Genomic DNA, 19291 nt, shown 5'->3' with positions numbered 1-19291 from the left:
ACCCCTAGCATTGAAAGTCTCACTGCCCACTCCATATAAATATTCAAACCCCCACTCCATGTAAGGACTCAAAATCGCACTCATGTAAGTACTCAAAAGCCTAGTCCATTTAAGCACTCGTTACTGCATCTCATGCACGTACTCAATAACCCACCCAATGTAAGTTCTCAGTAACCCAGCCCTTCGTAGTACTCAAAACCTTATCCCCTGTAAATGCTAAGAAACCTCAGGACATGACAGTACTCAGAAGCCCAGTTCATGTAAGTACTCGATAACCCATCTCACATGAGTGCTCGAACACTATCCGAGAGTCTGCCGGAATTAAGGAGCCCCCTCCAGAAGTCCTGGTAATGGACCAACAAGCTGCTTACACACAGGTTTTATAAGCTGGCATTTAGTGATGAATCATTATGAGCTGTAAGCGAAAGGCCTTCCTTCTCTAAAACGGCACAGACCAGGCGTACCTCTTTCGCCATAGAACCTGGACACAAAGACAATGGCTGCAGAGTCAATCCCCAACCCCGCCCCATCCTTGCCCATTACCATGCAGTGGCCCGTGATGTCATCGCAGTGTGCCGAGCGTCCGTTGCAATCACAGGGCTCACACACCCCCTTGAAGAGTGTGCCATTAACCCTTCGGTAGCCGACGGAGCAGATCTGCAATGGGGAGACAGAGCAATTACTCAGTGGAAATGAAAAAGAAAATCACTTTGACAGTGTAATGACACAAATTAGTTCTGATGAATAAAAAGCAAATGGTGTAAAAGCAAATTGACTGTTTCTAAGCCATTAGATACAAGAAAACAAACGCCTATTTTTAGTCAACGGGATTCGGAGTTTAATTGTGTCAGCTCATAACCTGCTTTGCAGTGACTAATTAATCCCACAAAGCTATAATTAATGCATTCTCCATGTTGAACTAAGTGCTTTGATTTATGCAGAAGGACTGGAGATGGAGTTCTCTCGTTATTTTTTATTTTTTTCTTTCGGAACAAATTTATTGAACTTAATGGAAAAAAAGAGTGGTAGGACACATGTCAGAGGAGTAAACTGCAACAAAAGCAAAGTCACCGCGCAAAGTGAATCAAATTGAATCAACGGACAGGGCTTCGGCTTCCTTGGGACTTGGTGAATTTGCCCAGAGACAAGTTTGTATTATTGTTCTGTAATGCGCTGTCAGCGAGAACAGCGCCATCAGACATGTTCCTGCAGTAGGACAATCCTCCTGGGCTCACGGACAATGAGAGCTGTCATGTAAAGAGTACTTAGTGGAAGGGAGTCTCGCAGCATGCTATTACAAATCTCTTCGCACCCTGGCACCTCGCTGATTGGTGATTTGTCAAATCACGACATTAAGGCTCTGGTTATTTTCGTCCTTTTTTTTTCCCCTTTAAATGGGGATCATTGCATAGGGGACAAAGGTGGCAGGTTTGGGATTCTATCTGTTCTGCTGTTAGTCGGTATCACAAGACGTGACTTTTATCGTCGGTGAACACGGTGTGTTTGGTACAGATGAAGAAAACAGTGAATAATATTCGATATAATAATCTGCCCTTAGCTACTTGAAACAGACACAAAAACGTAGGGCGGCAGGCGGTCTTGTGGTTAAAGTCACCACCTTGTAGTTGAAGGACTCAGGTTTAATTCCCCGCTTCCGCTATAGCACCCTTGATCAAGGCAGTTACCCTGACTCCGGTAAAAATTACTCAGCTGTATAAATGAGTAATAAATCCATCCATCGTCAACAACCGCTTGTTCCGAGCGGGGCTGCGGCGAGCCGGAGCCTAACCCGGCAACACAGGGCGCAAGGCCGAAGGAGGAGGGGACACAACCAGGACGGGACACCAGTCCATCACAAGGCACCACAAGCAGGGCTCAAACACCAGACCCGCCGCACAGTGGGCACCGGCTGAACCCACTGAGGCACTGCAACCGGTAAATCAGTAGATGTAACTCTAATCATTTTAGGTAGAATACTGTAAAGTGCCTTGGAGGAAGGTGTAGCGCAACATAATTACTATTACTATTATTGTAATTATTAGAGACGAGTCAAATAGATATTATAAATAATAATAATAATAATTCTTTTTTTCCCAGTACTGGCTCTCTCAGGCATTTTCCCCTATTGACCTAGCTCTTACCTGCATGCAACCATGTGTAACTACTGTGAGGAGTGAATGAAGAGATGAGAAAATAAAGAGCAGAAATACAGATGGAGAGAGAAAAATGGAAAAATGAGAGAACACACAGAAGTGATAGGATGCAGAGGTTCAGAATGAGGCTGGAAATATTGAAGCGCATTACCCACTGCGGTGCGTAAAAAAGAAAAAAGAAACACCCATTTTTAATGAAAAAGAGGGTACGAGCCCAATACAGTTAAACTACAATGAAATAGGACATTTTTTCAATAAAACAACGAAATATCCTTAGCACGGCGCAGTTTCATATTGCGCTACGTGAAGCAGATGAATATAAATCATATTATTCTGGCATTTCCTTGCCTGTCCAAAATCCACAGGTACGAGTTTATCCCGCAATAATAGGCCTGACTTTGAGTGATGAAGATTTACTCTTCAGTTACCCTTTCAATAAAGGTCACTATATTGGATTTTGGGCATTAAACCGCGCCGAGCCGCACTCCGCTCCCACCGTTTTTAACGGTTCGCTCTGCAGCGCCGCATCATCGCTGACGGACACTCCGATCCGGGCGCGAAGGCCGTGACCCGAGCATGTCTTTCCGAGCGAGCTGCGTTTAACCCTTCGTCATATAGCGAGGGATGGATGGATGATCGCTGCGCATTTCATTTCATCATATCCTCACAAGAACCTGAAATTCCGCTTAGCTCAGCAAAAAAGCCCACATGCAGAAATCAATAGCCCCACCATATTAACAGAAAAGAGAATTTTATGTGGAGACTAGAGACTGCTGTGAAAGCAGATCCGTCCTGCCCATAAATGTCTGTTCGCTGCTGTCGCTCCGCGGTAAACCATCAGTCACAGTTGTGCACGCTACGCATTGACATGCGGCTACACGCATTCGCCATTCCCAGTCAAGCGCGCGCCGGGGAGGGGCAAGTGCACGGCATGCACGTTTTGTCACAAAACACCATATACCTGTGCAGGAAATACAAACAGAAAGATAAAAATGATACTTTTTCTAAGATGCACACATACACACCAACACAGCACTTGCAGAGTTTTTAAGCGCAGCCATCCTGACAGCGATAGAACCACAGGAGCAGAACACAAAGCATAAAGCTTGAAACACTCAGGACACTTCATGCAAAGCGGTGCTACTGGGAGCGCGCTGGCAGGAAGGCTGGCCCACTCGCGCGCGCACGCACGCACGCACGCACGCACACGGTGCACCTGCCGCTCACCTCGCAGGAGGTCCCGCTGTAGCCGTAAGGACAGCGACACACCTCCACGGCCCCGGCCCTCGCGTCGGACTCGGAGAACTCCGCGGCCACCTCCAGGCTGGCTCCGCCGAGTCTGTCCCCGGGGAGAAGAGACGCGTGGGACGGCTGGACGCGGCAGCCGAGGCCGCCGGTTTGCCGTATCTAAGATTCTCGGGATGGAATACGGTGATGAAGTGACGCAGACACACTGAAATGCATATATTCATAAAATTGGTAGATGCCGCACAACAGCCACATGCACAAGGCTTGAGTGAAAATGAGGGCTTGGTGTTTGTTTAAGCAAGAACCGTCCGGTGTAACAGGCCCGCCGTAGACATTTCGCCCGAGGGCTATCGTATCGCGCGGGAACTGAAGCCGAAGAGCGCGGCTGCCGCCGGTGTCCCGTCCGCGAGTACCTGTAGATGGCGACCTCCTCATTGCTGTAGGAGGCTCTGAGGAGCAGCCCGCCGACATCAGCGAGAGCTGTCATGAACTCCTTCTTCGTGACAGGCAGGCCCGTCTCCCGGTGTACGAAGTGCTCGGCGCGCAGGACAACGGCCTTTGTTCTCTCCGTAAAGGGGTACACCTGCAGCCCGAATCGGCTGTCAATCACGGTTATCCCCTTGCCCTGCAGAGATGAGAAGAAGCCAGGCGTGTTTCTCTCCTCGTGCTGGAGAAACATCAGCCCCACCCGTACATTATTTAGAGGTCTCCTCTAAACTCCGACCCGATCGTTCCCATTGCAGGCAGAGCATTACATTATCAGTAATTACAGGCATTCGGTAGCGTGTGCGTTCGTACCCTTGCGGAGAGAAGCCAGCAGCGGCGGCGGCGCCTCGTGAAGGTAAACCGGAGAGCGCGTGAACCCCGAACAATGTTGACGAAATCATCGGAGAGGATTATGGGCCGTCTTTCAGCCGGGGTGTTATTTACTGTTCCGGGCCCTGCTGGGGAATTACGCCTGATAGGCGGTGGCCACTTTATTTGCACTGAATTAATGGAGTGTACACATGCAAAGCAGGGATTAACCATCGATAATGACCCGTCATATATCCGCTGCTGCGCCACTCGGGTCTGACAAGTGCTTTCATATAGCAATATCTCAATAAAAGCCCTTGACTCCTCGGCGCTGTCATCTGACAGCGACGCGAACAGGGACTCGCTCTCAGCGCGCCGAGCGGAGCGCGCAAGTGGAGGGGACTGTCTGGAGCGCGCGCACCGCAGCGGCCCCCTGACACCGGCGGCAGCGCGACACCGGTAACGCACTAATCACCACAAGTGCAGCTAAAAACAGACCTGCAAGTGTGTCGCGGAGAGGAGGACTCCAGGTGGCCAAAGATCGTGCAGTTTTTTTTTTTTTTTTTTTTTTTTTTTTTAATTTTCTCAGACTTTGCTCTCCTCATAGCATTTATAAGCATGCATTCATTTATACAAACCTTGACAAACGACACAGAAGGATGAGGATGAAAAATTTTCAGCTCACATTAATTCCTTGTTTTGCATTCATCCAGCTGCTTAATAAGGAATACAAATGGCGTGGTTCCTGCTGCTGCGGTTTGCAAGGTTATGCTCAAAGTGAATACGTACCAGTTATAAGTATAGATATTTTTGTAAAAAAAATGCTGTCACGTATTACTATTCTGTTATTAACCATTATTTAGATGGTAATTTCTCCAAGGTGACTTACAACTTTGGGACTGTATGCTAAGCTGCTTTGAATGATTTACCCATTTATACAGGTGGGTGATTCTTACTGCATCACTTCATGGTAAATACCTTCTAGGGTACTACAGCAGGGGGAAGGATTTGAGCCTGGGTCCTTTCACTGCAAGGATGTGGCCAATATACCACCCAGTGCCCTATAGATAATGGAGTATGTGATTTGCATAAAAAATGTTCTTCAAAATTCTGTTATTCTTTAATAATGTGTTATTAAAAATGATGGTTTCAAAGCCTCATTGTGTTATATTTGAATAAAGATCCACATTATCTGTTCAATCAGTGGTAAGCTAAGCATAACAGTTATCTTTCTGGTCAGTGATAAAAAAATGATAAATCATATTCTAAAACTTATTTTTATGGCATCTGAACAGGACCTTCAAAGTTAAAGATTATGAAAAGCTTATTGAGGAAATTAAATGGATTCAATCAAGGCAAAAATGAGATGAGTCATGCTGCACTGCAGAGCTCTAACAAAAGCCCAGAGATACCACTCTCCAGCTGGACGATGATAGAAGAGTCCTACATCACAAAGGGCTCATTTTGATCATGTTGAGCAGAACAACCGTTTCTGAACAGGTATGGCTCAGCAGGCAGAACTGTTGCCTCACAGTTCCTGGGCTGTGTGTATGGATGTAAGTTAGAATCCATCTCGGTCAACGTGGACTTCCCTCAGGGTCCTCCTGTTTCCTCCCACTGTTCAAAGACATGTTTCAAGCCAGTGAACAAGCATGCATTATGTTGTTCTGTAGTACAAAAGGGTAGATATTTGTAATTATCTTAGTTGTATCTAGGATTTTAAGTCACCTTGGCCAGAGACATCAGCTAAAGACACACGCATACTGGCTGAAGCCACTTGTCCCAAGCGGGGACGTGGTGAGCCAGAGTCTAACCCGGCAACACAGGGTGTAAGGCTGAAGGGGGAGGGGACACACCCAGGACTGGACGCCAGTCCATCGCAAGGCACTCCATGCAGGCCTCAAACCCTAGACCCACAGAGAGTAGGCACAGGCCAAATCCGCTGCACCATGGCACCCCACACACACACCGTCTGAACCGCTTGTCCCATACGGGGTCGCGGAGAGCAGGAGCCTAACCCAGCAACGCAGGGCGTAGGGCCGAAGGGGGAGGGGACACACCCAGGACGGGACACCAGTCCATCACAAGGCACCCCAAGCGGGACTCGAACCCCAGACCCACCGGAGTGCAGGACCCGGTCCAACCCACTGCATCCCCCCCAAACACAAGCAGCTAAGGCATTTTTACTTTCCCATTGTTCAAGCGGTGAGACCCCCTTCTTTCTACATTGCAGATGACCATCATTGCCCAAGCCTTAGGAATGAGTCATATCTGATTTGTTCACTTCAAATTTCACTTCTGCAGACACTTTTCCCTCATCAGAACAAGACCGTTCCCCATACACCCACACCGCATGGACACGGACGCATTGTGTTTGCCTGACCAAAGAGGAGCGCAGTGATGGATGGAGCGCTAATTCCGACCAGAGTCCTAGTAAATGACACTTGTATGTGCGATGTGAGCCGGGCCGTGATCCCAAGCGATTCGAAACGGTGTGCGTGGCTCTCAAGGTCACCTGTCCTTCACCACCGTGTCAGATATGATTAACCGAACTCGTAGAAATGCTCTAACAGGCTTGCACAGTGCGTCGGCAAAGTACAATAAAACACAGCGGTGCCTCAGAGAGGCCGTTTATTGATTGCTTCACGACCGAGCGGGAGAAAATTATCTAGCCCTTATGCCAAAGCTACATGCATTGTGGACACCAGAACTGAATTAGTCATGCGTAATGGAACCTCATTAACGGAAGTTCCACAGTGCAACTTGGGCCCTTGAACGAAAGCCCAAAAACTAAATGGAGGAACTTCCACGCCTACCATTCCATTATTTTTCTACTACTGTCATTTATTGAATATCGTATTTTTTGTGAAAAACGTTTCTCGTCTTTGCGAAACAAAACACGGAGCAGTGTGGAATATTTTAGTGTAGAATATTTCTTGCTAGACTTCCTAGCAGCCCTCGATGCGGAGGACTCACTCGTTGTCTAGGCTTGTAGCCTGGCTTCAGCAAGGGCTTAAAGCGTCGGATAAGCCAGAATTTCTGGCATTTTTGATAAGGAGAAATTTAAGGGTTCCGGAAACCGGAGGAAAACTTTCGAGTTCCAGCTCAGGCTCCAGGTTTCCCAAGTGGGAAACTGACTGTTAAATCCAGGGCAAATATTAGTCAGCGATGGCTTCACATTCCACTGCCCACGCCTTGGAAGATCAAATTATGATTGCCAACGTTTCATACGCTGCAATATGAAATATGCATGCGGGTTATTTGCGTTTTTGTCCAGTTATTATTGCCTGAGTATTATTATTATTATTTTTATTATTATCACTGAGGCTGACTTGCTTAATTCAACATATTGTACGGTGTATGTCAGAATAAGGAAGTTAGATATTACCACTGCAGTATAAAAAAAATGCAGGAGGGAAAACAATATTAATAAGCATACTTCTGCCCCTCTAACGTATAGTGTTAATGGATATAAGGGATGGAAGTTTTGCCTTCAGATTTACTCATTAAACATACATTTAAAATTACAACTAGTGCCCCTTCAGTGAGAGGGTCCATGCACAATGCTCTCATGATGCTTTTCATGATCCAAACAGACCCCCCCTGACTCTTTTTGAATTGAGCTAATTAAAAAAAACAACCAAGCTCCCATTTATTGCGAGCCACATCACTGTGAGACCACTGTATCTGACATAGGATGAAAGGCAATTAACGCACAAGATACAATTAAGTATCGCAGCCCTGGAGAAGTTTACACTGCATCAGCTTTGTGAGCTTGAGAAGATTCGCTCAGACCCTTTTGCAAAGCCTTGGACACTTGTAAATAAAAGGATGTGGAGCCTAGCCTTCATCTGGCCAAATGTCTGTTTTTGGACGCCAGCGGGATGGCGATCATGTGATTGCATGAGCCATTTTATAATCCCGCCGAAACTGTGTTCAGGCGGTGCCCCTGAAATAGCCAAATGGCCCCTAACTTCATTCACTTTGCCAAGGAGCCACTAATAGCAGACACATGCTAGATGATTACCGGGGGCACCCTGCTCCTGAGGAACATCTGGGGACCAGCACTGTCTAAACTGAACCAGATGAATCTTTCAGGCGTGCACATCCTGAACTTTAAACAATGCCAAGCAGACTTAGAGAAGATCACCTCCTATACTTTCCTTTAAAATAGGTGAAGAAGACAAACACTGGAGGCATTTCACTTCGATCGATCGAAACAGTGGGCCTTGGCAAGTCGGCCAAGGGAGTTTAAGGTTGACCCCTGTCACTTGGCTCGGTTTTCGCGCACTGTACCGCAAGCCGTGAGAAAAGAGGAGAACATACCTGCAGGATGACGTCAGGAAGGGTGGTGGCATGGACAGCTTTGTCCTTCCTCTCTGTTTCGTAGGAGACGGTATACAGCAACCTCCCTCCGTAGGCCGCCAGCTGCAATCACACCATGAGCCGCCTCACTTACACAGCCGTGTTTAAACACAGAGATGCATTCGCAGTTATATTTTTAGCGTTATGTGGGATTAAACCAGAATAATTTTAACTGGCAACTTGTCTTTGTGCTTCATGGTAGGTAGATTATGAAACTCAGAAGGCAGAGCTATAAGTGTCACATACTTATGCTAATACTCATTGAGAAATTCTGCATGATGCTGCACTGGGTGCGATGTAGAGAATAATTTTAGAGGTGGGATTGCGATTAGCAAAATGTTTCCGAAAATCTGGTTTGAAGTAAATACTGGCTGAGAAGCCTTGTTAAGATGCTTTGTAATGACAGGAATCACAGACCTTGCGCTTCATTTTCCCGACTGCGGAAAAGTACTCGTGCAGCGGTGACGGACTAGTTCTACAGCAATACATCACCTAAGTACAGTAAACACTCCACTCCATCTAGGAAGACTTAAACTCACCCAGCTAATAGCACAGTGTATATTAAATACATATTATTGACTTATTCAAATCCTCCTTAATCTGCCAGAGGAACAATGACCTTTTTCTAAAGAGAATGCTAATTGTGTCTCTATAAATAGAGAGACACCAACCTGAACAAGGCCCAGTGCCTTCTGGGTAGGAACAGAGCGAGCCGACAGCTCAGAAAAATCCCGCTGTGGGGGAAATCACTACCCACAATCCCCGAGGCTTGCCCTGTGACATTACACGTAGTGCGGAGCAGTGGCTGAGCTACAGTCCTTACTGTACAAATTCGACTCTGCTTTGCCTTCCCTTGAGTTGTAAAGACATTCATACCGACAGTCACTACGACTCGCTTGGTTTTGGAAGGAAATCCGGGACAATTTTTTCATCCCCCCTCTTCTTGCTCAAGGAGCGGATGCCCCATTTTCAGGTCAGCCTTAAACACCTAAGTCTCTGAGAAGCTGAAGCTTGGCCTCATCGTTGAGGTCAAAGTTCAGAGGTCAGTTGTAAGCCACATGTTCCCTCACGATCAACTTTCTTCAACTCTCGCTTTTCTTCCAGGGCTGTCCTTCTTCTCCCGCCGCCCCCGGTCAAGCTTTAACTCCCGCAGCTTTCCAAACAAACCCTCCTCGTCTGTGTTTTGCTTTCTCTTGTGAAAGAGAAGCCCATTTCCGCTCTGGTGTTCTTTGTGTTTGCTTGTTTTTTTCCCTCTCCACATGTGGCCGCCCCGCTGAGACTGAAATGCACAGCTCCAGGGTGTCGTCGCATCGAATGGACAGAGTCGCGGCGGGGGTGGGCTGGCGTGGACTCACAGCGGCGTCGACCCACTCACCCATGGGGCCGAGGGGCACCCGGGACCAAACCCTCATGAACCCACACGGGGTTTTGAACAAAACCCAGCTGTGCAGAGAAAGAGGACCCAATGCTAAGACACAGAATTTGTCAAGACCTCGGGACGTTTTCACTTGTGGAAATGAAAAGGTACATTTATAAAACAGCCGACAGAGATCAACAACATAATTCCCAGCGGGCACTAAACTGAACCGTTTCACCCTGCAGCGTGCCCTTTCCCACATCACGATGCGTCCTTTCTTCCTGACGTAAAGCCTTCGAAGGAATACACAAAGAATATCGGGAGCAAGGTGTCCGCCCGAATGGTACTCTCGGCAACACAGTCTCTTGACTCAAGCGAATGGAACAAAACTGAGACTGAACACGCCTTTTTGAAGGCAACTCGGGGAGTTGTCCGAGAAAGGCAATAATACAGGTTGTGGGGTCAGCTGGGTGGATTTGGGGAGTTGTCTCACCGTGTGTTTGTGCCTTTTCATTGCATTGGGTAAAAGACAAACCTCCCTCTCATAGCACCACTGTGCAAAAATTAGAGTCACCGACTGGTTTCGTAAACCTCTCTCCGCTTAGTATACCCTCGATGTTTACAAAGCAAATGAACCATCTGCACTATTTGCACACCTTGAGATAATTCTGAACTAATATCTTCTCAAAAGCCATCAAGGGCCCTCGAAAGTGCAAAGGAACAGAGTCAGTGCAAAGGCAGTGATGTTTAATGAATCAAGCAGAGCACTCTTGCTCTCTCAGTTGAGGGGGTTGACAGGTTCAGATGGCCTCCTTTCCCCAAATGGACCCAACTGGAGCCTGGACCTCATCCCAAGCCCCAAGCCCACCTCTCAGGAAGTGTCCTTCTGATGGGATGTGGTCCCACATCTGCTTGCCCTGTTATGGTGCCTCGATTTTGTTTGTTCTCATTTCATAGAGCTGACCGTTTGTGTGTTTTCCCAACGGCCACCCATAGGACATCTACAAAGAAAGGGCTTCCCTCCAGAACGCTGCTCCTGTGTGGAACCACATCCCAGGCACAGTGTGAAAAAAGCACATGTGCCTGTGAAACACATCAGGGACATTGAAAACCCAGGACTGCGAGGGAACATGAAGATCCAGGACAAAGGTAACTAGTACCGCAGCCAAAAGAGATCTGTTGACAACCAGCAGTGCGCTACGTCTCCATACTGTCGGGTAACATTTCAGACGCCTTTAGTAATATGTAAAACACGTAAACACTTGATCTTTTGAGATTTTATCTCTTCCCGAATATACCGTGGACACTGACACGAACGACTGTGTGTTTAAAGTGCGCTACTGTACGTATACATGAGAGCAATGTTCAACCGCAATGGGGAAAAAGACAGTTTTACTGCTGATCCATCAATACTGTACTTGTTCTTTCATGTACTCTCGCCGTACCTTATCGACCATCGTAAATGATTAACTGTAAACATAAATTATGCTATGAAAAATGGCAAACACAGAAAAAACATGCATTAAACCATAGTCCCCTGCCTCGTCTTACACTGTGTTTTTCCGAGTCCTTTCATATAAACTTGCTGACACGAAACATTTTCCAGAAAGCCTCTCTCACGGTGTACTAAAAAGCCAAGCCGTCAGACAGAAGCAATTATTTTTAAAATGTCCTTAATGTACAGACTCACCAAAAGTCACATTAAAAACAGATTCAAAAACACGCATTTAATCCCTGCACGTATTAGGGTGCATTAAAACTCTCCAAACACTAAATGAGCAGCAGCCTTTTAAACCCCCATCCGAGCGGTGCGAGGCGCATTAAATTGACAGCAAGCAAGACCGCTGAGCAGTGGGGTGGGGGGCAACGGGCGCTTCATCATGCCACTCTGACACGGTGAGTGGGTGGGAGGGTGGCAGGTCAACGGGGCACGACGGCAAGCGCGGACGTCACGGCAACTGCCTCCGCCGCCCCTTGACTTGCCTCGTGGAGGAGGGCCGGGGGGGGTCGAGGCGCGGAGGGACGATTCGGCCAGCGGGGCGGGAGCCTCGGGCCGCAGTAGGCTCAGTAAATATATTCATTTGGGTAAAACAATCTCTGGCGTCCATCCATGCATACTCGCTGAGCCGCTGGCCGTGTCAGGCCGAAGACAAGGGGTAACGGCCCCCCTCCCTCTCCGGGAGAGCGCACAAGTGTGTACTCAGGCAAGCGCCGCCGAGATGGGTTCATTTATCATCATAATAGTCTATTACCCGTGATGGGTCACAACTCAGTGAAGAGGCAGGCGCCATAATTGCTGCTATTCCTTTCATTTCGCCTGCCTGCGGAAGCCAAGAAGCGGCTGTGCACAGGCAACAGTCAATCAGGGCCCGAAGGGTTTTGTCAAGAAAAGTTCATTGGGGTTTGTTTGTGGGTCTCCAGTTATGCTGCCCAGCCTAGAACATAGAGCGCTTCCATTGCTGCGCAGGAGAGCCTAAAAATTAATTACCGCTGCAGTAAAAAAATACACGATAATCATTATATACCTTCTATTTGCACATTTTTTCGAATGTTGTGTTGATAAAATTCTGAGTAAATTTGCCTTAGCGCACCAGGGTTATTTGAAAGTGAAATATGCAGCTTCTCATGCGAAACGTTGCAGAAGAGCGCTGTACTGTACAGCTGATAGGGTTTCCTCCAGTTCGCCCAGACCTGTAAATCCCATCTCCAGGGTTGCGGGGTTGGACCGTGTTCAGGTCGCGCTGGTTGCCGGGTGCAAACAGGAGCCACGGAGGCTTTGTCCTCCCGGGCAGGACGCCAGCGCGTCTCCATTTGTGGTCTTCATAATATCTTTTTCTTCTCACAAATGTCACGTACCGAGCCTGTGATTAATCTCCTCCCCGGCTGAGAAGGAGCAGCAACGGCAGCAGCACGGTAACAAATGGGCCCCTGGTCTGCGACCCCATCTCTCCTGCTCACACACACTCGTAAACACACGCGGTCTCGCATAACAAGTACTCACACATATACACGAACGCATTCTCACCGATACATGCTCCGGGCCATATAAGAACGCACACATCTGCAAACACGCGGCAAAACAAATTCGCGGAAACGCACACGAATCGATGAGGACACACGTTACGATAAACAGAACGTGCACTCACACACACACACGCGCACAGGTACACCCACATACGGTTTCAAATATGCGCACACAAACACATTTATACACACGTATTAACTAGTGCACGCAACGCTCACGTACTGAACAGCGACCGAAATGCACCGTATCATACACACAAACGCACTCACACATACAGAGACCCTTACACGCAAACACACGCGCGCACACTCACACACCCAACCGTCTTGAGCCGGGGTCCATAAGCGAGCGCGCGCGCACGCACTGGGGCAGTGGCACAGAAATACACTAATTCCTGCTTTGCATGTAAAAGAAAGCTGGCTGTCACTGCTAATGCACGTCACAGCCACCCTAATTCGTACGATGAAACATGGCACAGGAGATGTACTCAAATAATTGTGCTGGGCTTTAAGCGTTACTGTAGCGTGAGAAATTTCCCAGCCTCTGCGTCTGATCATTTTACACAAATCCTGACTGACTGCCACATCCACGCAAACATTTGCTTCCTATTCTGGACAGCATACAATACTCATAATCATGTCTCCTCCTCCTGCGCTGGGCAGGAAAAGCCCAGTGAATATTATTATAAGGGGGGATTTCGTAACACTTGAAATGGAGCAATGTGTCCTTGCTCAGGAAGCGCGGAGATGAAAGTGGGGAAAAATTGAGGCCGCTGGATGGAACACGTACCCGAGATGCGACGTGTCAGGGCTAATATGGTGCAATGCTCTGCGTATCGAGAGCAAAGTCAGTCACTAGTCATCTATGAACCGTTAACAGCCGACGTAGGGAGGAACGAAGCGTCGAGATAGGACTGTGATTGCTAACACCATACGCAGAGGTCATGACCCGCCAACCACTTCAAACCTCTGCAGCGTACTTGTTCCAAATCGTTCCATGTGTTTTCCAAATATTCATGCAATTCTAAAACAAACACGACGAGAGCAAAATATCCCAAATGTGTGTTCAGCAGTTGCTGTTGCGATTCAAAGTGAGCGCAGACAAATACATCTCCCTCGTCCCGAGGTCACTCGACCTGCCCCTCTTACAACATCGATGAATGTTCTTGTCTGACTGCAAGAACAGCACGAATGGTGCAGTAATATTATGATTGTATTATTGTTAACTGTTATTTTTGTGGAATATTTATCCCAAGTGACTTTCATTGTTAGGTTTGTAAACTGCAATTTCTTCCCTATTTATACAGCTGTGCAAATTGTAATAGAGCAATTCAATATAAGTAGACAGTTTTTTAGAATTTAAACCACCTCCTGTTGTACCACTTTAAGGTGGTATAACAGGAGGTGGTGTAAATACTACGCTACCCAGCAGGCCAGGTGAGGTTCGTTTGTCCCTCTGCGTCGGGTTAGCATAAAAACATTAGTCGACCCACCTTGTTCCCCAGGAAGGCATGGGGGGCCTTCCAGTAGTATGGCACCCCTAAGCGGCCCCTGGCTTCTGCATGGCTGACGCTGAGCCCCTGCGAGGCGTCGTGGCTGGGCACAGGCCACACGTTGCCCTCTCCGTCCGGGCCACTGAGGGACCAGCCTGACACGGACGTCACCTGGTCGGCAGAAAACAATGAATTCAGGCCATTTCTCAGTCAAAAACACACGAACACAAAAGGAGTCACATACTGGAAATCACACAAGCTCAGAAAGTCACGCTGAAAGTGAGCTCAGATGGTGTCAGTCTCTAACAAAAAAATGTTCAGATACGCTCGCAGGTGAAATTTGATCCAGATTACTGTGGCACAAGTGGGGTTTAACCTGCCAAAGTGTTCCAGTGTATCTCCTCTCCTTGCAAGTGTCACGGGTTTCCTACAGCTGCCCATATGAAGCTCAAGAGTCTGATTATTTTGATCCTCTGATCTACGGAAAGGTCAAAGGATCAGCATCCTAATTTATAGAGCCCGATCCCTCCCAATAACCACGCAACACCACCTCCCCCCCACCATCCGAGGTACTCAGTAGAGGTCTGAAGTCCGTAGCGTTTTGGATCTGGCTGCAGTGTGGTGGAATGAGCTCCCTGTCTCCCTCAGAACTGCTGAATCCTTCTCAAGATTCAAGGAGGACCTCTTAACTTATCTCTGTTGGATCTCCAGATCTCTGAACTAGTCCATGAAATTTCATCACATCGTCCATGACAATCATTTTGTATTTCCTATCAATTCTATATGGAAATATTCTTGTGTGCCAACCAAAAGCAGTGGTACTGGGGAAACAGACCGTGCTTTCACAACTGCGTGTCTGTATTTAAAGCTCTTCACCTGTTGCAAAATGCACTTTTTCTACTCTGAGTTGTACATCACTTTGGACAAAACTGTCTGCTAAACGGATATATGTAAACCGATGTAAATTTTTGTCTCTAAAATCTCAAGCTTTTTGATAAAGGAGCTTGTTCAACAGCTGTCCAAAAGCATAAATAATCTTTGCACCGTGTGGGGCGAGCAATCTAATTTGCTGCTTTAAGTGTGTTTATGTGAGGGCTGTGAAAATGGCCCCCAGCGACGGCTGGGGACACACTCTGGCATGCGCGCACATGCTAACTCACGGACGACTCTCACACAAACGCAATCACACGGAGGTGGTGATTATGGAGAGAGGACTTGTGAAAGGAGAACTCAAGGTCAGCTTAATTACGGAGACAGATGGCCAGCTGCCCGTCATGCACCGCATCACGGCGTCGATCATCTCCTGCGATCCGGTGACACCCCCGCTCCCCCACCCGCAGCTCCCTCCCGGGCTGCCTTCAACACCCCCCTCTGTTTACCAACACGTACCCCCGCAGACTATTAACCTCCGACCTCCTGCGGACTCCTCCCTTCAACGTGTCACCGTCGGTGACACGCTATAAATCAGCTCGCATTTACAGCTCAGCGAAGCCTTCCCGCCGTTACAGACGGCAGTGTCCGGTTTTAATGAACCTGTGTCGAAAACTCCTCCCCTCCCCAACCCCCTCCAAAGAGAAGGAGTTAAACACGGCTATGCAGAGGATGTACTAATGAGTTTCGGAGTGGTAGGGATGAGGGAGCACAGCCTGCTCATCTCTCACATTACGGTAGGCCCACTGGGAGTCGGCGCAGTCGGTCGCCACTCCCGAGCAGAAGCACTTTTCACAGCCGTGGAGATCGTCACCGCGAAGGTTGTGGAAGCCCGGCTTGCAGCGGTCGCAGTTGTCCCCCTCCACGTTACTCTGAACAAAGCGAGATACAAACAGAGATAAGTGTTAGGGATCATGGGTGTACTGACTCTGGTGACTTTAGTTGTTTTAATATCTCACAAAAAAAGCATTCTGTGACTAAAGGGAACATTTGAAAAAAAAAAAAATCAAATGAAAATCCTGAAATAGCTACATCTGTTACATCACTGACTCCGTTGCCCCCTCCCCAAATAATATGGACAATTATACTGGCGTAAAAAAAAAGAAGTAAATTGTCATGAAAAAGCTTAGCAGCAATTGAATCAGGAAGAGATTAAGCTGACTGAAATCCCTACAGGACTTCATTAAAGAACAAACTCACAGCTGAAATATTACACCATCAAATTTCAGCTAGTATAGTTATTACTCTCCTTTTCACCAGATATAGCTGGATTCTGAATAACCAAATAATGTCTTCATTTTTACTTTGACTCTCGGTGCCCAAATTTTGTTGTATATTATCAACAAAAGTGCTCCAGGTTAGCTACCAGTAGCACAAATTGATGGAAACGATCAAAAAATTTTAATCAATAATTTTAAATTTTAATTTTAAGAGGTGGAAAAGCTGTAGGGTGGGCTGGCAAGTGGTGGGAATAACCTGGACCGGAAACGGACATAGCACACCTTGCAGATGCAAGGCAGTTTGCATGGGTCCTTGTTGAGGCTTCCTTCCAGGCTACACTTGCAGCGCAGGCAGTCTGGGTAGCCCATGTACCCAAAAGCACACCGGTCACACTTCTCCCCGTCGTAGCCCTCCTTGCAATGGCAGGAGCCACTGCTCAAACCTGCAAGTCGACACACAGGGCAAACACAAAAAACTCACATATGCAGCACAGGGGGCAGCAGGCGGTAACCTGAAGAGAGTGGTTTAAAATATCCCAAGGGCCTGTCTGTTGAGTATGTCGATAACATGACTGCCTTACATTCAGCTGTACAAATGACGGAAAAACTTAAAGGAATGCCAGCAGATGTAGATAGAGTAATGTAAATCAGTTATGTTCAAAAGAGCTGAAGAGCGTAAACATCGCACCTCCTTCGGCCTGAGTCTCGTCCGGGACACAAACACGGTGGACGGAACCTATGGGGTTGCATTCACAGGGCATGCAAGGGTCTAGTTCCATCGGGTTCACCTAGAAGGCAGGGATGAAGACACCTTAAACAGAGATTGCCAGCGGTGTTAGACAGGGAGCCGCCTTGGAGCAGCAAGGTCTCCTACAGCTACGTGTTCCCTCGGCTACGCACCCCAGCGGGCCGGTAGTAGCCGTTGGCACAGGTCTCGCAGTTAACCCCGGCTGTGTGGTAGGCACACCCGATGCAGACGCCACCACCCTCGTATGTCCCTTTCATGTTCAGACTCAGCTTCAAGTCCGCAACCGTCTGGTTGTAGTAGCACTCCTCAGACTTGCCGTGACAGTTGCACTCTGGAAACAGGGCCAAGTTCCGATTAGTAGCTTGTCTGAGGAACCAGGATGAGTATGTGTTGCTTACGTGTGGACTTTGCTCATTCTGTAAAACCTACATCATGACCAAGCTAAAAGAAGGAAGGAAGTGCAGAATTGTTGAATACCAAAGAAGGAAAACATCCAAACTGCCGGCTTTACGAAGTTAGGATGTTAGCACATTAGCATGCTAGCGTAGGCCTTGGGGCTTACTCTCGCAGACGTGACGGGTCAGGAACGTCCCAGCCATCCACGGCTGCTGGTTGTAGCCGGGACAACACCGGTCACAGCTGTCCCCGCAAGTGTTGTCCTCACACTCGCAGCTGAATTTCTGACATAAAGGTTATCGTTAATAGCACAAGGTGAGAGTTTAGCGCTGGGCCAGGGTGTCAGAAGTGATAACTGCAGAAACAGGGTTTCAGTTGTCCCTTAACTATCAGATTTGCCTTGATATTAATAAAAGAAAGACAGGGGTGATAAATACCGAATGCATAACCAAACCTTTGTCTCATTATGCAGGGGACATGCTTTGGCGTGGCCGTAGCAAATACACATCCCTCCGACGGAAATGTCCTTGATTGAATAGTAATACTGCAAACGCAATAAACACAGAGAAAAGGTGTCCGGAGGTCAGACTTTTCTTTAATCAAACCCAGCTTCAGACCAAAGCACTGACGGTCATGCACAATGTCCACATTGTCAGTTGAAGGAAAAGCAATTAAACTGGGACTCTCGGACTAGATGTTGTTGTAAATCAGGCAACTTGTTATAAATATTTCTTTCCCGTATGCAGACCTGCGATTAGAGGGTTTGGCCTGAAAAAAAAAAATCAGACCGCTCAATTCCTTTCATTGTTGAGGTTCCGTGTGCAATCATACCTAAGTCTGCAATAATGTTACTATGTAATAAGTCAGTTTCGTAGAGACTCATTGGTATTCTATATTTATTACAGTGTCTTGGCAATGAAATTACATCGGAACAATCAAAAGTCCCTTTGGTTGGTGCACACTGAGCTCTGCTTTCTAATGAGAAATGTGTCACTCAGAGGTAGGTCAGTCTACTAATTACGTGGAGTAGAGGAGTGGACCGAGGAGCTCAAGAAACAGTGAGTCTGAGTGCAGAAGTTCCTATAAAGAGCCAGACTTTTTTTATCGTGGACATTTTCAGTGAAGGCCCTTTTGACTGGGTCACCCAATATACCCAAGATACACCTAATATCAATGAGTGCACTGGAATTTTGAAAATCTCACCAGTAGCTTGTGTTTACCTGTAAATTTTAAATAATAATTAGCAAATTAAGGATTTTACCCGTCTTGTGACGATGGGGTCAATCTCTCGAGGGTCATTGACAGCCAGTGTCATGAGGTCAGCATTTAGTGTCCTGATTCGCTGGAACTGGAAGCGGATGTAGCGGGCCGAGGTGAAGTTTAGCAAGGTAGGGGAGGGATCTTCAGCGCTGGGCCTCCCGTTGATCAGGGACGTGTGGATCTGTGGTCCAGAAGAACCGCGAACAACACAAAAGATGCTCACTAATGGGCAGAGCACAGACAGGAGGACATCCTGGGGAACAGCAGTGGTAATTATGCAAGTAGATGCTTCATCTGTGTAT

At 47.5% G+C, this 19291-nt stretch overlaps 1 protein-coding gene across 4 annotated transcripts in view; it reads right to left on the bottom strand.

The window, feature by feature from the left end:
• The window catches only part of lama2 (laminin, alpha 2), a 102689-nt gene that overhangs the window by 54620 nt on the left and 28778 nt on the right, over positions 1 to 19291 (bottom strand). The window contains exons 5-16 of one of the 4 annotated variants that reach the window (XM_029258215.1): positions 18991 to 19170; positions 18184 to 18273; positions 17896 to 18013; positions 17486 to 17664; positions 17274 to 17373; positions 16868 to 17028; positions 16097 to 16237; positions 14436 to 14606; positions 8523 to 8624; positions 3815 to 4026; positions 3381 to 3492; positions 544 to 657 (exon numbers count right to left, since the gene is read on the bottom strand). In XM_029258215.1, the coding sequence (XP_029114048.1) occupies positions 544 to 657; positions 3381 to 3492; positions 3815 to 4026; positions 8523 to 8624; positions 14436 to 14606; positions 16097 to 16237; positions 16868 to 17028; positions 17274 to 17373; positions 17486 to 17664; positions 17896 to 18013; positions 18184 to 18273; positions 18991 to 19170 (1680 nt within the window). Of the gene's footprint in view, positions 1 to 543; positions 658 to 3380; positions 3493 to 3814; positions 4069 to 4199; positions 4517 to 8522; positions 8625 to 12609; positions 12812 to 14435; positions 14607 to 16096; positions 16238 to 16867; positions 17029 to 17273; positions 17374 to 17485; positions 17665 to 17895; positions 18014 to 18183; positions 18274 to 18990; positions 19171 to 19291 lie in introns of those variants that run through there. The other 3 variants (XM_029258218.1, XM_029258216.1, XM_029258217.1) reach the window with 3 other exon arrangements.

The sequence above is a fragment of the Scleropages formosus genome, chromosome 1 (assembly GCF_900964775.1).
Source record: "Scleropages formosus chromosome 1, fSclFor1.1, whole genome shotgun sequence".
In the NCBI taxonomy this organism is placed as follows: domain Eukaryota; kingdom Metazoa; phylum Chordata; class Actinopteri; order Osteoglossiformes; family Osteoglossidae; genus Scleropages; species Scleropages formosus.
The sequence above is the reverse complement of the archived record's forward strand: the minus strand, read 5'-3'. Positions and strand labels throughout refer to the sequence as shown.